This window comes from Polypterus senegalus, chromosome 17, assembly GCF_016835505.1.
Source record: "Polypterus senegalus isolate Bchr_013 chromosome 17, ASM1683550v1, whole genome shotgun sequence".
Lineage (NCBI taxonomy): Eukaryota > Metazoa > Chordata > Cladistia > Polypteriformes > Polypteridae > Polypterus > Polypterus senegalus.
Window position 1 is genome coordinate 59066150 of NC_053170.1, and position 17364 is coordinate 59083513.

The window sequence follows — 17364 nt, forward strand, 5'->3', positions numbered from 1 at the left end:
GTAAACTGGTACCCAAATGGTTTAGGTATAACTCCCTATGAAGAGTCAGGTCCCTTCTGTTCCATAAAAAAAAACTGCCACATAAAACTACTGTACACCCCTCTATACTTCACCAAGATTAACTGGATTGGCATACAGAACAGACCAAATTTCAGAGAAGACCACACTGTCAGTAATGTTCCTCATAACATTGTAACTTGTGGTGCAATCTTAGTGTTCTCCCCAGATCCTCCCTTCATATCTGCCCCTGTAAGGTCTGCAATATCCTCATACTTGTGATATTTGAATTCAAAGCAAAATTTGTTCCAGCCTTGACAGGGAAAATGAAAGAATTTGTTGGTTGAACTTTAAGTCAAATTTTAGGGTACGTTTAAGGTATTTTGGGTAATTTAGGAGGTAAAATTATGCAAATTATTGTGAGCTCTACTTTTTGATTTTATGATCCAGTGTACATGTAACTTTTACCTTTTATATTTTAATGGAGTCCATATTTATTTACATGCACATAATAAACAATATTTTTCTGCTCTGCAGGTAATTTAAGATATAGAATTTAAACACATAATTTTCCGCTGTTTTTCTTTGTCTTAGGTGTGCCACCTCAAATACCAATGGAAATCAAAGGAGAACCAGGCCCACAGGGAAAGCCTGGACCAAGAGGCCCTCCAGGGCCAACAGGAATGCCAGGAAAACCAGGAGTTGGAAAACCAGGTCCTCCAGGACAACAGGGTCCTCAAGGACCATCGGGATTTTCTGGAATTGGAAAACCTGGACTTCCTGGTCTCCCTGGAAAAGTGGGGGCAAAGGGCCTTCCTGGAACAAAAGGAGAAATAGGTGTTAGAGGTGAACCAGGGCCCAGAGGTCAACCAGGACAACAAGGACTTCCAGGACCATCTGGTTTATCCATGAATGGAAAACCTGGTCTTCCGGGAGTTAAAGGCTCCCCAGGAATTAGAGGAGAGCCAGGACAAAAAGGAGAACAAGGTCTCCCTGGAGAACATGGAATAAAAGGTGAGAATGGAAATGGGAAGCCAGGTTTACCAGGTTTGAGAGGTCCAGAAGGCCATGCTGGTCCACCAGGACCTCCAGGAGTACCAGGACTAGGAAAACCTGGACTAGATGGAATTCCAGGGGCAGTTGGACCAAAAGGAGAACAAGGCCCACCTGGAGAACATGGGTTAACAGGAGAAACTGGGCCTCAAGGACCACAGGGGCTTCATGGGTTAGATGGTGTTGGAAAACCGGGTTTAGATGGCCTTCCTGGAATACCTGGTTCACAGGGGCCTAAAGGAGAACCAGGGATCAAAGGTCCCCCGGGTTTTCCAGGTGCTCCTGGCTATGGCAAACCAGGACTTAATGGCTTTAAAGGTGACAGAGGGTCTCCTGGACTGCCAGGACTCCCAGGAGATAAAGGTGAACCAGGCATGGATGGACAGCCTGGAGAGACAGGTCAAGTGGGTGAACAAGGTCTACCAGGAATTCCAGGCCCCATGGGTCTCCCAGGAAAGCATGGGTTACCTGGTCAGAAAGGAGAGGAAGGGCCAAGTGGGTCACCAGGGTCATCAGGGATTCGTGGAGATCAAGGCCCCAGTGGACTTCCAGGAAAGCCTGGGCTTATAGGAGAACGAGGTCTGCCAGGACCTCAAGGTCCAACTGGACAAATTGGGCCAAAAGGAGAACCTGGTCATATTGGTTTACCAGGGTCTTCTGGATTATCTGGTGCACCTGGGACCAAAGGAGAACCTGGACTAGTTGGTTCCCCAGGACCTCGTGGCCTTTCAGGGATCCCCGGTCTTCAAGGTTCTGCAGGGCCAATAGGCCCTCAGGGAATACCAGGAATAAAGGGTGAACCTGGCCTTCCTGGACTTCCAGGAGAGGGTAAAGTTGGGGAACCTGGAGCTCCAGGACTAATGGGACCTCCTGGGAAACCAGGCATATCAGGTGTGAATGGCCCACCTGGACAACCAGGCCCTCCAGGTCCTCCTGGACCACCAGGAGTCTTTATTAATGGAGAAGAAAATGGAGTAGCAGGGCTTCACCTACCGGGAACAGTAGAAGGGGCTACTGTGACGGGAAATGGAAAGCCAGGAAAGCCATCATTTGGTCTAGGTGAGCTCTCTGCTCAGGTGCTGCCAGCCTTCACTGCCATTTTATCAACTCCTTTCCCACCTTCAGGAATGCCCATAAAATTTGATAGGACTTTGTACAATGGTCATAATGCATATAACCCTTCTACAGGTGTATTCACTAGCCCTATTACCGGAGTCTACTACTTCTCTTACCACGTCCATGTAAAGGGAACAAATGTCTGGGTAGCTCTCTACAAAAACAATGTTCCAGCCACTTATACCTATGACGAATACAAAAAAGGCTACATGGACCAGGCTTCCGGAAGTGCTGTTCTTGAGTTAAAAGAGAATGATCAGGTGTGGGTACAGATGCCTTCGGATCAAGCCAATGGCTTGTACTCTACAGAGTACATTCACTCATCGTTTTCAGGGTTTCTCCTGTGTCCAACATAACAGTTTACTGACCAGGCATGAAGTTCAAGCCATATATAGAGAATGAAAAAATACGGCAAAACTATGTGAAAAGAAAGGTGTGAGTAGTAAAGGAAGTCCATACTTCTTTCTAATGGCAGACACTGCCATTTTGTGGCTGGTATTTTGTCTTTATTTTTGTATTTTTATTATGATATTTTATTTTGAGTTTGATTGTTTGTTAAGCAAGTACATTTTTGTTTGTATTTTTTACTTTTTAATGTATTTTTTACAACCAAACTAAACATCAATATCTATGTGACCAATATTACTATTACCATGGTGACTGCATAGTATTATTACAGATTCAGTGTACAAACAAGTTTCAATATACTGGAGACTGTAAGTCTATACAGAGTCATGTTACATCTTTGTAGTGTGGTTTCATCATAACATTTACTTCAGCATAACATTCTTTTGAAATGTATAATTTCTTAATTTTGTATTTCATTATAATACTATAAAAATTCAAGACTTTTCAGTTAAATGGTTGCAAAATGCAATGGCTACATTAAAGGATGGTTGGTGTAGACTGAAATTATTATTTATCTTGCTAAAAGGGATGCAGCAAGATGTGAAAATAAGGATTTTATTTATGAGAGGAGAAATTAAAATCACTATCAACATAAAATTGTACTGAGAAAGAGCAAATGGGGCGTTTTTAGGAAAACTGTTATACGATATTGCTGTGGCTGTAAACAGAACACATTTTACAGAGTAAATGCATAGTTTATTCTGACTTAATTTCAATAAAATAAATACCATACATTATATTTAAATCTAAAACTCTGAAGTTTGTCTGAAGCAATTTCAGTAGCATCATCAAACAAGGGTTAATAAATTTAAATGGAGCTGTACAAGTAAGAATATTAATAACACCCCTTCTTGGGATGATTTCTGCCATTGTGCCCAGCTGTCCTGGAATAGGAACCCAGCTCTAAACTAGGGTTAAACAGGCTTAAAGAATGGAAAAAAATAACTAACGCATTTGCATTCAGAATTTTTGCAGATCTGTGGAATTTTCACTTTGAAAGAAAGGTGATGGTTAAGTTCCTAAAATCCGCCTCCTTTAGCTGTTATTTGGATTTCAGTTGCACACGTTAGACACATATTTCAAAAAATAAAATCTGCTTCAATTAGCAATATAAGGCACAGATCAAAATAACTGCTTAAAATAATTATTTCAAGGTAAGCACACTAGGGTGAGATGAAATAACGACTACAAGGCTGGTAACTAACATATCATACAGTGACTGCAAAGTAGCTACACTTGATTAAAGCAACATACTGTGACAAAGTTCCCAATCCCACTTGATTACAGTGACATTTTAACTTATCATATGGAATTTTGAAGAAGGTTTTGCTTCAAAGGACTGTTATATTCTGATCATTTGATGAAAAATAAGACTTTTTTACATGTAACTTTAATAAAAACTTAAATTAACTGTTTTAGTACTTTTATCAATAGGCAGTACTTTATTTCCTGTGTTCTTGTTTTTTAAAACAGGACCATTTATTCACTTAGACAATCTTATTTATGATGTATGTGCCAATGGCTGAATCATGAGTCTTTGTGCATTTAATACAACAGAAATATGTTATACCCTAAAATCTGGTAGTTTCTGTATTCCACAATAACATGTTAAAACATGTGTTTCCCTTTTTCATTTCTCATAAAAGTATGGCAGAGAATGACAATACCTTTATGATTTCACATTTAATCTTAAAAAAAATACAACATCTTTTCTGATATTCAATCTTCTCTGCCAAATTTCCTTCATGAAATGTAATCACACCTTATTTCCAATATGATGAAACTCTTGGCTCAAAAAACAACTCTGATTTTAAGAGTCAGTGAAATCACTAAAATTTATGCACACAACTATTGTCTTATAGTAAGCCTAATTAGATAAGCAGAAAACCATGTACTCTGCTCTAATTCACTCATTCAATTACAAATTCTGACAATTCCAAAACTGAACGAGACAGTTTCTCTAAATATGAATTTACTGCCTTTCATTTTGCATAATAAGACAAGTAAACAATCAACATTTTGCTTCCCTGAAGTCAGCACATAATGACTTTTCTGATGTTTATATTGTCTTCTAACTTTTTTTGCATTAATAACAATCTCATGGAAAAAGGTTTACCTGTGGGTCACCACTTAAATAATGAATTAAGAGTTACTGGGACTGATATGGTACAAAATATGTGCCAAACATGTTCTAATAAATGTTGTTAAACTTTCATGTAAGCACCCAGTGCATCAAAATTCAAACTTGAATATTTGTTTTTCTGATTAAAGCCAACCTTAAAAGCACATAAAAATGAAAATGCCTGGATAGTGATTCCATATGTCTTTTGGTTGTCAACACAGCTGAAGCTGTGCATCACTACTGACACCTGACAGGAAAGTTTATCTTTTACCACACCTATATAATACTTCATTACAGGTGTCTGGGAAGAGATCATCTATCAGTGTATGCAGTGCACTACAGACAGTGAAAAAGGATGTGCAAAAGTAAGACTTAAATGTAGTTGATCCTATCATATCTGAATCAGTAGATTTTGTTTAGTGGTAATACATGAACATGCTCAGCTGCTTACAGTGGCTAGGAGCAGATATTTCAGAATCTTTTTTAGCCAAAACACAGACCAATATTGGTCTAACCAAAATGGAAAATAGCTCAGTATAAAGTGAATTGCAAATGAGTAATTGTCTCCAGCATCAGAAAAGTTTCCGCTTCTCTTGATAAGCATTCTAAAGGCAAATAAATGTTTTTGAACATAAAACTAAAATCTAAACGAGAGAAAACTCTCCGAAACCACAAAAGCAGATTATATTGGGTGTAAATGTTGGATTGGCATGGCATCAGTTACAAGTCTTTATACTCACAATTCACAAGAGTATGGACTTTGTGGAGACTGTCATGATTATTTTTCACCTGTGCTTTGTGGCTCAATCTGGAATATACCATGAATAACCAATGAAGACACCGTGGGTCTGGTCTGGTCTTCTTTTGATACAAGACTCTTCTTCAATTGAGGAGACAATATAAGCAAGTGATATTTTTCTTGGGATGCTGCGAATAAAATTTGCATTAAAACCATGTGTGCGTTAAAAACCTATTGACTGCTTTTACAATGTCATTTAACTATATCATTTCTTGAGTTCCAAGCTCATTTTCATTTTGCCTGAGCTTGCACTTAGAAATAAATCACTACACTTAACATGTAACTGATCATTTGTTATTTAATGAATCTCAGTGTTCTGCAATGTTATATTTTATTTCTTTTTTCTGCTACAATTACACAGTTCAATTGCTTCTAATGTTTTGTTTTTATATTGTTACCTTTGACTGTGATAACGTTTTAAAAGTATTTATTTTTACACATAACTACATGGCAACTCACCCTTTCTCACTACTAAGAAAGAAAAATGTTTGCCATTTATTGACTTAAAAATAAACAATATAAGCAGTAGAAAATAAGTTTTAATACAAAATTAATGTCCTGTAGTATATGTGGAGGAGTCAATCTTTTTCTCTTTTAATTCCGATCAAAGAACATAAAAAAACAGTGAGTACAAAAGCATATTTTGTGTGCTGGCAATAATAAAATACTATTTGGAAAGTGTTCCAAGTGATACAGCATAGAACATGGGTGTCTCTTTGATCTAAACAATCTAATGATCTACTGGACAACAAAATCTCAAAAACTAAGGAAAAACAACAAATGGCTATCTCTGATAGAAAAATGGAAAAGCTTCTTCACATATGATGTTTTTTATAACTTCCAATTTCTTTCTAGAAAAGAAAACAAATTTAGAATTACTAAATATTCAGCATGTATAAACTTTATCTGTCTCTGTTAAGCTTTTGTAGAGTGTAGATTAATTACATTTTCCATACAATGCTCTTGGAAACTGTAAAACACACCCATTCATGATATGTAAGGTTTTGGCAAGTTTTTCCTTCTCTTTCTTCTTTAGTTTAAATATTGAATAGATATACAATTTACATTTTACCATTTACTTGGATTGCAAAATATCATAATGATATCATGCATGGAAGTATAATGGTTTGCTTTGCTGCAATTATTACATACACAGTACTTACAGAATTAAAGACTACTTAAAAGCAACATCTGAAAAATGTGCCTTATTAATTTTTTTTAATGGGGAAAGACTAAATGTGTAATAGATTTATAGTTGCACAGGGAAAAACTTCTGAGGGGAATTTTATTCACAGGACAACTAAAATTGTTAGAAGTTTGTCCATAGATTCATGGTAAAGTTTGTGTAACAAAGAAGAACTCAAGTTTTTGCTAGGTTGCTGGATCATTTAATTTTATGTATTTTCTTTAAAGTTTATGAAAATAACAGGATTTTGTAAATATTTACGACATGCACTCTCTGTAATAGGAATTGGTTTGAAAATGCACTCCTTTGTTTATTTGTGATTGAAACTGTAATGTTCTGTTAAAATTAAAACAACACTTGATTGTAATGATACAATATCAATAAAAACTTTCTACTACAAAAGTGGCTTGCTGTTAATATCATTTTTAAAATGTCACAGTAAGTAGAAAAGATTCTCTTTATCAACTTGATTTGTATAGCAGAGCTGCACTCAGGTCATTTAGAGCTGTAGAACAATAACATTTAATTATGATTTTAGGATGATAATGGAATTGGAATTAAACATTCCAATTAATTAATTACATTTCACATAGGTGAAATGATACAAAGATTTAGCTCCAGAAGACTGGGTTTGAATTCCATGGCTATCATTACCTGAATTTGCACATCTTAAAGACAACACAGGGAATGCTAATGCTGGCATTTTCAGTGAATGTGGGTCCATGTGTGTATGTCTCCTGAGAAGAACAGGTGTCCCATCCATTATTGATCCTTCCTTAAACCTAACAATAAGTCCAATGGTAAATGGCCTGTATTTGATATAGCGCCTACTAGAGTTCAAGAACCCCCCTAGGCGCTTCACAACACAACAGTCATTCACCCATTCACACACACATTCACACGCTGGTGATGATAAGCTACTTTGTAGCCACAGCTGCCCTGGGGCGCACTGACAGAGGCGAGGCTGCCAACCACTGGCGCCACCAATCCTTCCGACCACCACCAGCAGGCAAGGTAGGTTAAGTGTCTTGCCCAAGGACACAACAGCTGCATTCTCATGCCGGGAGCCAGGATCGAACCTGCGACCCTCCGATTGCTGGACAACCCGCTCTACCGACTGAGCTACTGCTGCCCTGCTGCCAATGTCTCATGGCTCTAAAATTGAATAAAACAACATAATGGATGTATACTTGGAAAAGGGCAGCACTGTAGCCTGACTGGTCTGAACAGAAAGACCACCATAACTTCTGAACTGCTGACCATCATTTTAAATAATAATTCTAGAACATCTTGTATGTACAGGTAATCTTCCCAAGAGTGACTCTGAAAATTTTTCATTTGGCTTCACATAACTCTGCTACCTAATAATTAATTAATCTAATAATTATAGGGAACTCCTCACATTGGGTTTGGTTTGAAATAGTTTTCTCCTTTTATTAATAACACAAATCTCTCTAATATATAAAAAATCCTGAGATGAGACAAGACTTTGGCCATGAGATCTTTTCAAGTCACGCCCTCCTCTCAACCATATTCAAGCATGCACACAGTCCTCTCACCTCTCATTCGTGTGAATGCTTTTGACAGACATAGTTCCTGCTCTCTCAGCTCTTAAAAATTTTAATGTTTTTCTTACTTTAAGTTCCCAATTAAAGAAGACATATTATGTCCACATATTATTGAAGAATTTCATCATGAAGGGCTATCAACAGAAGAAAAGAGTACACAGGCAATCCTAGCACCGAGAAACGATGAAGTCCAACGAATTAACACTAACATTGTCAATTGGTTACAAGGCAAATTGGTTAAATGCGTATCAATAGACTATGCTGAAACAGTTGTTAACTTATTAAAACGTTAACAGTTTCCCGTTAGAATAGCTTTTACAAAGACAATTAACAAATATATGTTTTATTTAATAGCAAGAAAGAAACAAAATTCAATCACGGGCAGTTATACATTTACAGTAAAAGTGTAAGTTTAAAAAGTATTTGCGTGTTAATTTCAAAGCCAAACAGAACAAATTCGTATTACGCAATGATTAACTCTAATGCAACCTCAAACATAATTTACTTTCAAATTATTACGTTTTACTATTTTTTAATATGGTTAATTACTCGCCGTAATGTAAAATAGTTAGTTTTGTTATGCACATGTAACAATTCCCATGAAAATAACAATCTGTTTAGTTTGTACATCCGCATCCCCATACGTGAGTGTCAGAGCCGCAAAGAGGCTACCGTGTAGCACAGGCCCGGGGGTTGGCGAGTGAAGTGAGCAGGGGGCAAAGCCGCCTAGTTGTCATTAAAGTAATGACAAAGTGGACAGGGATAAATTAGCCATTCAAATGAAATGGGAATTATTATCATTAATACAAAATGTTTGTCTTATAAGTAAGCTGTGGATTCACATGAGTGGTCAAATGAACAATTCAGCTCAGCATAATCTGGAATTTTATCTGTTACATGTGATCAAGCCCATATGTGATAAAATTAACCAGTAAAGTGACTACAAAGTATGATAAAGAAAAAATGCTACCCACAAACATGATTACAAAGTTACCGAAAAGTTACCCTAATCCTATACTGTAAGAGATATCACAGTTTTAAAAAGTACTTTGGTGAACAAAGCAGTTAATTTAGCACAAAGGGCCATCAATCAATCCTTAAAACTATAAAATTTGGTCTAGACTCTAGACTAACAGTGGTGCTTTGTTAGTGATCATCTCTAATTGATTATGTGTGTCAGAACGCAGACATATTCCTTAAAAAACAAAAGACCCTTTACTTATTCTCAGGATATGAAGGATACTACACAACTGAAGTTATGAATCACCTGCCTATAAGCAAACAGAACATGTCATACTGTCAGTTCATATAGCCATAAAAATGTCTTAATTATCAAAGTGACATAAATTCCTAGATAAACTACATTCTGATTCCACCCTGAACAAAGTCCCACTGAAGTCCTGAGGACAAAAAAAAGTATTTCTAAGCAAACCATGATCGATGTAGCCTTAATTGTTTCATTAACATTTACTTGTTTTTTTGTCTTCCTGGATAGTATTACTCTTTGGAATAATGCATCCTGTCAAGGAAAAAAGTACTTTCAATCAGTTTGCAAAAAGATTGCATTTTAGATAACATAATTACCATACCTTACAAAAAGTATTTTTCATCTGCTTCAATTGTCCTTCCTTTGTTTAGAATTAAAATCTCAGGATTGAAGTAAACCTTACCAAGGTGATTTGTGTTTATTTTTAAAAAATAAACAAACGTAAGATGACGTTAAACGATATAAGGATTTAAAATTTTTAAAAAATTATTAAGATTTGATAAACTACTTTGTAAACTTCACATTTCTAAGCCAATTAAACCAGCCAATCATACACTTTAGAAAACATATACCTATACTAACCTAAAGAAGAAGGGGACTTATCATTAATTTCTAAATTGAATTGAATATCTTTATTGCTATTGCTCACATACAACGAAATTGGATGCCAGCCTATCATAACAGCAAAAAATTATAACACTACAAAAACATATAAATATGAAGATTTAAAAGAGATTCTAAAAGTAGAAAAACAAAACAAACATCATATTACACAACAAGGCATTTTCCACATTCTGCTGGTATTTATTGCATAATTTGTTCCCTTTAAAGTTTCACCCTGTGTGCATCATTTTGTGCAGTCACGGCGTTTGGGTAAAAACTATTTTTTTGTCTATTTGTCTGTGTGTTTATTGTCTACAGGCATCTCCCCGAAAGTAGCAGTGCAAACACAGAGTGAGCGGGGTGGGACAGATCTTTAATTATGCTCTGGGCCTTTTTCAGACAGCAGGAAGTGTAAAGATCTTCCAAGGATGGGAGAGGCCATCTGATAATCTTCTGGGCAGCGGTGATGACCCTCTGGAGTGCCTTCCTCTCTGATGCAGTGCAGCTGGCAAACCAAACACAGATGCAATAACTCAATATATTATCTGTGCTGTACCTTCTTTAAAAGCTCTGTGGTGTTATTGCTTTAATTTAGGACCCTAGCACTTATATGGGGTTAAGAACAATCCAGAAAAACTTCACGTTGGAACGAAAGCTGAACTGAACAAGCCTGCAGCTCCACGTTTAAAATTAGTCTGGAGACCTTGTAGCTGGGAGGTGTGTGGAAGTAAGGGCTCACCCAGCTGAGGGGAGGATAAGGAAATAGGAGAGTAGCCAAGTGTGGTTAGTGGAGTTTACAAAGAATTTTAAATGGTTTAGAAAACGCATAATTGGCCCACTATTGCTCACAAAATGCAATATAGTGTATATATATATAAATATACATAGTGTTTATATATATATATATATATATATATATATGTATATATTGTGCGATAGGGGGCCCCTCTCCCTTGAACCCCTGTCCACGACTCCAGACACCAGGTAAAAGTCCTCAAGTTGACTTTATTTTCTTGCCACAGTGTACAAAGCACACTCTCCTCCACAATACTCATAAATCACCAATAAATCACAATAATATACAATAAACCAATCCTCCAGCTCCCAGACGCGTTGCCTCCCTTCCACCCAGCTCAGCTCATTGTCTGTGAGTTCCCAAAGTCCTTTTATACTCCCTGACCCGGAAGTGTTTCTGCCCAATAGTCCACAAGTCCTTTTTCCTTCCGGGTCAGGGTAAATAGTCCCTTTCTTCAACCCGAAGTCCCGCTCTTCCTGTGGCGAACCTCCGGGTCACAGGACCTGAAGAAGCCCTCGGTCCTCCCTGCAGCTCCCTCCTGTGGCCCCACGGCATCCAGCAGGGCTTTGCATAAAAACTCCAATGTCCATGATGCCCTGCTGGTCTTCTGGGGACCTCCATGCTGCAAGGAGGGCTCCACCTGGCTTGGGGTATTGGCGGGATAAATGGCCGGCCATCCATTACAATATATATATATATATATACACAGTGTATATATGTATAAATATATATGTTATATGCTTACCAAAGATGTCTATGGAACTGTTGAAGAAACATCAGAGTTCTCAAAGTAAACCAATGCAGACATAAGGAAAGCTTGCAAATTTATCATAAAACAACTTGATGCATGATAGGAACCCAGGAAAATGAATTCATACCAACACAGCGCCACCATTCCGTTTCTGCCTTACTGAGGCAATTTAATTTTTGGGTGTGTGGATATTCTACTTTAATATATCCTTCTTAAAGGCAACCAGCAACCCTGGGTGAACCTGGGAAACGGCAGTTAAACCAGCAGAGAGAGCCTGAAAGAGGTAAGAGTTTATTTAAGCAGAAGTGCATCACTGGTTAAAATATTTTTTCTTTTTTTGGGTGGTATAATAATATACTGCTCAAAAGAATTAAAGGAACACTTTTTAATCAGAGTATAGCATAAAGTCAATGAAACTTATGGGATATTGATTTGGTCAGTTAAGTAGCAGAGGGGGGTGTTAATCAGTTTCAGCTGCTGTGGTGTTAATGAAATTAACAACAGATGCGCTAGAGGGGCAACAATGAGATGACCCCCAAAACAGGAATGGTTTAACAGGTGGAGGCCACTGACATTTTTCCCTCTTCATCTTTTCTGACTGTTTCTTCACTAGTTTTGCATTTGGCTACAGTCAGTGTCACTACTGGTAGCATGAGGCGATACCTGGACCCTACAGAGGTTGCACAGGTAGTCCAACTTCTCCAGGATGGCACATCAATACGTGTCATTGCCAGAAGGTTTGCTGTGTCTCCCTGCACAGTCTGAAGGGCATGGAGGAGATTCTAGGAGACAAGCAGTTACTCTAGGAGAGCTGGAGAGGGCCATAGAAGGTCCATAACCCATCAGCAGGACCAGTACAGTGGAGGAAATAATTATTTGACCCCTCACTGATTTTGTAAGTTTGTCCAATGACAAAGAAATGAAAAGTCTCAGAACAGTATCATTTCAATGGTAGGTTTATTTCAACAGTGGCAGATTGCACATCAAAAGGAAAATCGAAAAAATAACTTTAAATAAAAGATAGAAATTGATTTGCATTTCATTGAGGGAAATAAGTTTTGAACCCTCTAACAAAAAGACTTAATACTTAGTGGAAAAACCCTTGTTTGCAAGCACAGAGGTCAAAGCGTTTCTTGTAATTGATGACCAAGTTTGCACATTTTAGGAGGAATGTTGGTCCACTCCTCTTTGCAGATCATCTCTAAATCCCTAAGGTTTGAGGCTGTCTCTGTGCTACTCTGAGCTTGAGCTCCCTCCATAGGTTTTCTATTGGATTAAGGTCCGAGACTGACTAGGCCACTCCATGACCTTAATGTGCTTCTTCTTGAGCCACTCCTTTGTTGCCTTTGCTGTATGTTTTGGGTCATTGTGTGCTGGAACACCCATCCACGACCCATTTTCAGTTTCCTGGCAGAGGGAAGGAGATTGTCGCTCAGGATTTCACGATACATGGCTCCGTCCATTTTCCCGTTAATGCGATTAAGTTGTCCTGTGCCCTTAGCAGAAAAACACCCCAAAGCAAAATGTTTCCACCCCCATGCTTGACGGTGGGGACGGTGTTTTGGGGGTCATAGGCAGCATTTTTCTTCCTCCAAACACAGCGAGTTGAGTTAATGCCAAAGAGCTCTATTTTGGTCTCATCAGACCACAGCACCTTCTCCCAGTCACTCTCTGAATCATTCAGGTGTTCATTGGCAAACTTCAGACGGCCTGCACATGTGCCTTCTTGAGCAGGGGACCTTGCGAGCCCTGCAGGATTTTAATCCATTGCGGTGTAATGTGTTTCCAATGGTTTTCTTGGTGACTGTGGTCCCTGCTAATTTGAGGTCATTAACTAACTCCTCCCGTGTAGTTCTAGGATTCCTTTTCACCTTTCTCAGAACCATTGACACCCCACGAGGTGAGATCTTGCGTGGAGCCCCAGAGCGAGGTCGATTGATGGTCATTTTGTGCTCCTTCCATTTTGAACAATCGCACCAACAGTTGTCACCTTCTCTCCCAGCTTCTTGCTAATGGTTTTGTAGCCCATTCCAGCCTTGTGCAGGTCTACAATTTTGTCTCTGACATCCTTGGACAGCTCTTTGGTCTTTCCCATGTTGTAGAGTGTGGAGTCTGCTTGATTGATTGATTCTGTGGACAGGTGTCCTTAATGAGGGTGACTGAGTAGAAGTGTCTAACCACTCTGTGGGAGCCAGAACTCTTAATGGTTGGTAGGGGTTCAAAAACTTATTTCCCTCAATGAAATGCAAATCAATTTCTATCTTTTATTTAAAGTTATTTTTCGATTTTCCTTTTGATGTGCAATCTGCCACTGTTGAAATAAACCTACCATTGAAATGATACTGTTCTGAGACTTTTCATTTCTTTGTCATTGGACAAACTTACAAAATCAGTGAGGGGTCAAATAATTATTTCCTCCACTGTATCTGCTCCTTTGAGCAAGGAGGAACAGGATGAGCACTGCCAGAGCCCTACAAAATGACCTCCAGCAAGCCACTGGTGTGAATGTCTCTGACCAAACAACCAGAAAGACTTCATGAGGGTGACCCAAGGGCCCCATGTCCTCTAATGGGCTCTGAGCTCACTGCCCAGCAGCATGCAGCTCGATTGGCATTCACCATAGAATACCAGAATTGGCAGATGCACCACTGGTGCCCTGTGCTTTTACAGATGAGAGCAGGTTCACCCTGAGCACGTGACAGAAGTGAAAGGGTCTGGAGAAGCCATGGAGAACATTATGCTGCCTGTAACATCATTCAGCATGAGCAGTTTGGTGGTGGGTTAATGATTGTCTGGGGAGGCATATCCATGGAGGGTCACACAGACCGCTACAGGCTTGACAAAGGCACCTTGGCTGCCATTAGGTATCAGGATGAAATCCTTGGACCCATTGTCAGACCCTATGCTGGTACAGTGGCTCCTGGTGCACGACAATTCCTGGCCTCATGTGGTGAGAGTATGCAGGCAGTACCTGGAAGATGAAGGAATTGATACCATTGACTGGCCACCACACTTTCCTGACCTAAATCCAATAGAACACCTCTGGGACATTATGTTTTGGTCCATCCAATGCCACCAGGTTGTACCTCAGACTGTCCAGGAGCTCAGTGATGCCCTGGTCCAGATCTGGGAGGAGATCCCCACAAAACAATCTGTCATCTCATTAGAAGCATGCACCGATGTTGTCAGGCATGTATACAAGAACACAGGGGCCATACAAGTTGCTGCAATTAAATTTTGGCAAAATGGACTAGCCTGCCACATCATTTTTTCACTCTGATTTTTGGGGCGTCTTTGAATTCAGGGCTCTATAGGTTGATCATTTTCATTTCCATCAAACGATGTGGCATCCTTTCGTTCCTAACACATTACCCAGTCTATATCAGTATAGATATCCAGGAGGATTTCTTTTTCCCATTGAGATCTGATGTGTTTTCAAAGTGTTCCTTTAATTTTTTGAGCAGTTTATATATATATATATATATCTATATATATATATATATATATATATATATATATATACACACACACACACACTAGCAAAATACCTGCGCTTCGCAGCGGCGAAGTACTGCCTTAAACTTTTTATTAAGAAGAAAAGTAAACCTTTTTAAACTTGAGGGAAAATATACCAATAATTATTTGTTAAGGATCTCTTTGTATACCACGTTGTCAGTTTAGCCCTCCGGTTGTAATATGACCAAGCTGTGCGCTGAGCTTACTCTTGAGCATGCAACGTACAGTTGGCCATGAGAAAAGTAATCTTGCCTCAAATGTCATAGCTTGGATTGCTGCTGTCATAATCAGTTTGAGTTTCATGGTTTGTTTCAATTGCATTATTATTTGCAGGACTTGTTGTGTTGAAGTGACATTCGGCATCTGTCAAGCATTGTAAGTATACAACTGGTTTCATCGATAACTTTGCATCCAGCTTTTGAGACTTTAAACATTCATAAACTTTAAAGTGTCCACTACTGAAATCGTTACCTGTGAATCTAAGATATTTAAGAGGCATTGGCGGTTGTCAAAAGGTGTAAAATATTTGGCCATTTCGGTACATTTGAAAGCGACAACCGAACAATTCAGTGGCAGCCATCAACTCACATGCAGAACCATAGGTGAAGGGCTTAAGCATTTCACTCTTATAGTGCTCCTGTGTAGTATAATTATCTCCTGTACCGTCATCAGTCCACACTTTGAACCAGTCCCAGTCATTTAATACTTAAGAAACAATGTTCCTCTGGATATCAAGAGTGAGCCTGATATGGCCGTGCAATATGTAACAAAGAGAATGGAAAAGGTAGGTGGTATCTCTGGGCATGGAAACCACTCGGTAAGTGATAGTTCTTTGATTGATAGTGATCATCTCGATAGACATAGTAATGGGGGTTGGAATGATAAAGGAAATGGGTACTTGAGCAACGTAAAGTGTAAAATACCTATACAATAACTATAATTGTAATAAACAAACAATAAAACAGAGGAGAAGCCGTGGATTAAACAAAAAGGCTTTAGTTATCAGTAGGGAGACGTGAATCCCGTGGCGAAGCAAGGAAGGGAATGTAGAGACTGGAGTGACGGACGGCCTTGTATAGGCAGGCAGCCAACAACGTGGGAGGCGTTGGGATGGGGGACCCAACGCAGCCTCACACGGTGACCGAGCTGCAGGCTATGGACGTAAGTAGAATTCAGTTAGCGTTGGGAACACGTGTACCAAATTTCTTGAAGATGGGCCAATAAGTAACAAAGACTGTTGAAAAGTTCAATATGGTGTCCGATAGTGGCATCATACCACCGAAATAAGTACGTATATTGGTTTTGGTTAGTGCAGGGAAGCCGCCTACCAAATTTCGAGAAGATGGGGCCATGAATAAGAAAGTCCAATATGGCGGACGTTGTTGATCGTTATGACCGTTACGCGTAGAATTTCGAAATGAAACCTGCTTAACTTTTGTAAGTAAGCTGTAAGGAATGAGCCTGCCAAATTTCAGCCTTCTACCTATACGGGAAGTTGGATAATTAGTGATGTTGGAAAATTCAATATGTCAGCTGACAGTGGCGTCATACCACCGAAATAAGTACATACATTGGTTTCGGTTAGAGTAGGGAAGCCACCTACCAAATTTCGTGAAGATGGGGTCAGCCTTTTACCTACACGGGAAGTTTGAAAGTTGGTGACGTTGGAAAGTTCAATATGGCGGCCGACAGTGGCGTCATACCATCGAAATAAGTAAGTACATCGGTTTCGGTTAGCGCAGGAAAGCCGCCTACCAAATTTCGTGAAGATGGGGCCATAAATAAGAAAGTTCGACATGGCGGACGTTGTCGACCGTTATCGACCGTTATGACCGTAATGTGTAGAATTTCGAAGTGAAACCTGCTTAACTTTTGTAAGTAAGCTGTAAGGAATAAGCCTGCCAAATTTCAGCTTTCTACCTACATGGGAAGTTGGAGAATTAGTGATGAGTCAGTCAGTCAGTGAGGGCTTTGCCTTTTATTATTATAGATATATATATATAGATATTATAGATATATATATATAGATATTATAGATATATATATATAGATATATATAGATATATATATATATATATAGATATATATATAGATATATATATATATATATATATATATATATATATATATATATATATATATATATATATCTCCATCCATCCATTTTCCAACCTGCTGAATC

General features: G+C 38.7%; 1 protein-coding gene across 2 annotated transcripts in view; it reads left to right on the forward strand.

Annotated features, from left to right (window-relative positions):
* The window catches only part of col8a2 (collagen, type VIII, alpha 2), a 259356-nt gene extending 252273 nt beyond the window's left edge, over nucleotides 1-7083 (forward strand). For both annotated transcript variants that reach the window (XM_039739393.1, XM_039739392.1), the window contains one exon: nucleotides 592-7083. In XM_039739393.1, the coding sequence (XP_039595327.1) occupies nucleotides 592-2522 (1931 nt within the window). In that variant the 3' untranslated portion in view covers nucleotides 2523-7083. The remainder of the gene's footprint in view (nucleotides 1-591) is intronic.
* Nucleotides 7084-17364: the final 10281 nt, after the last annotated feature.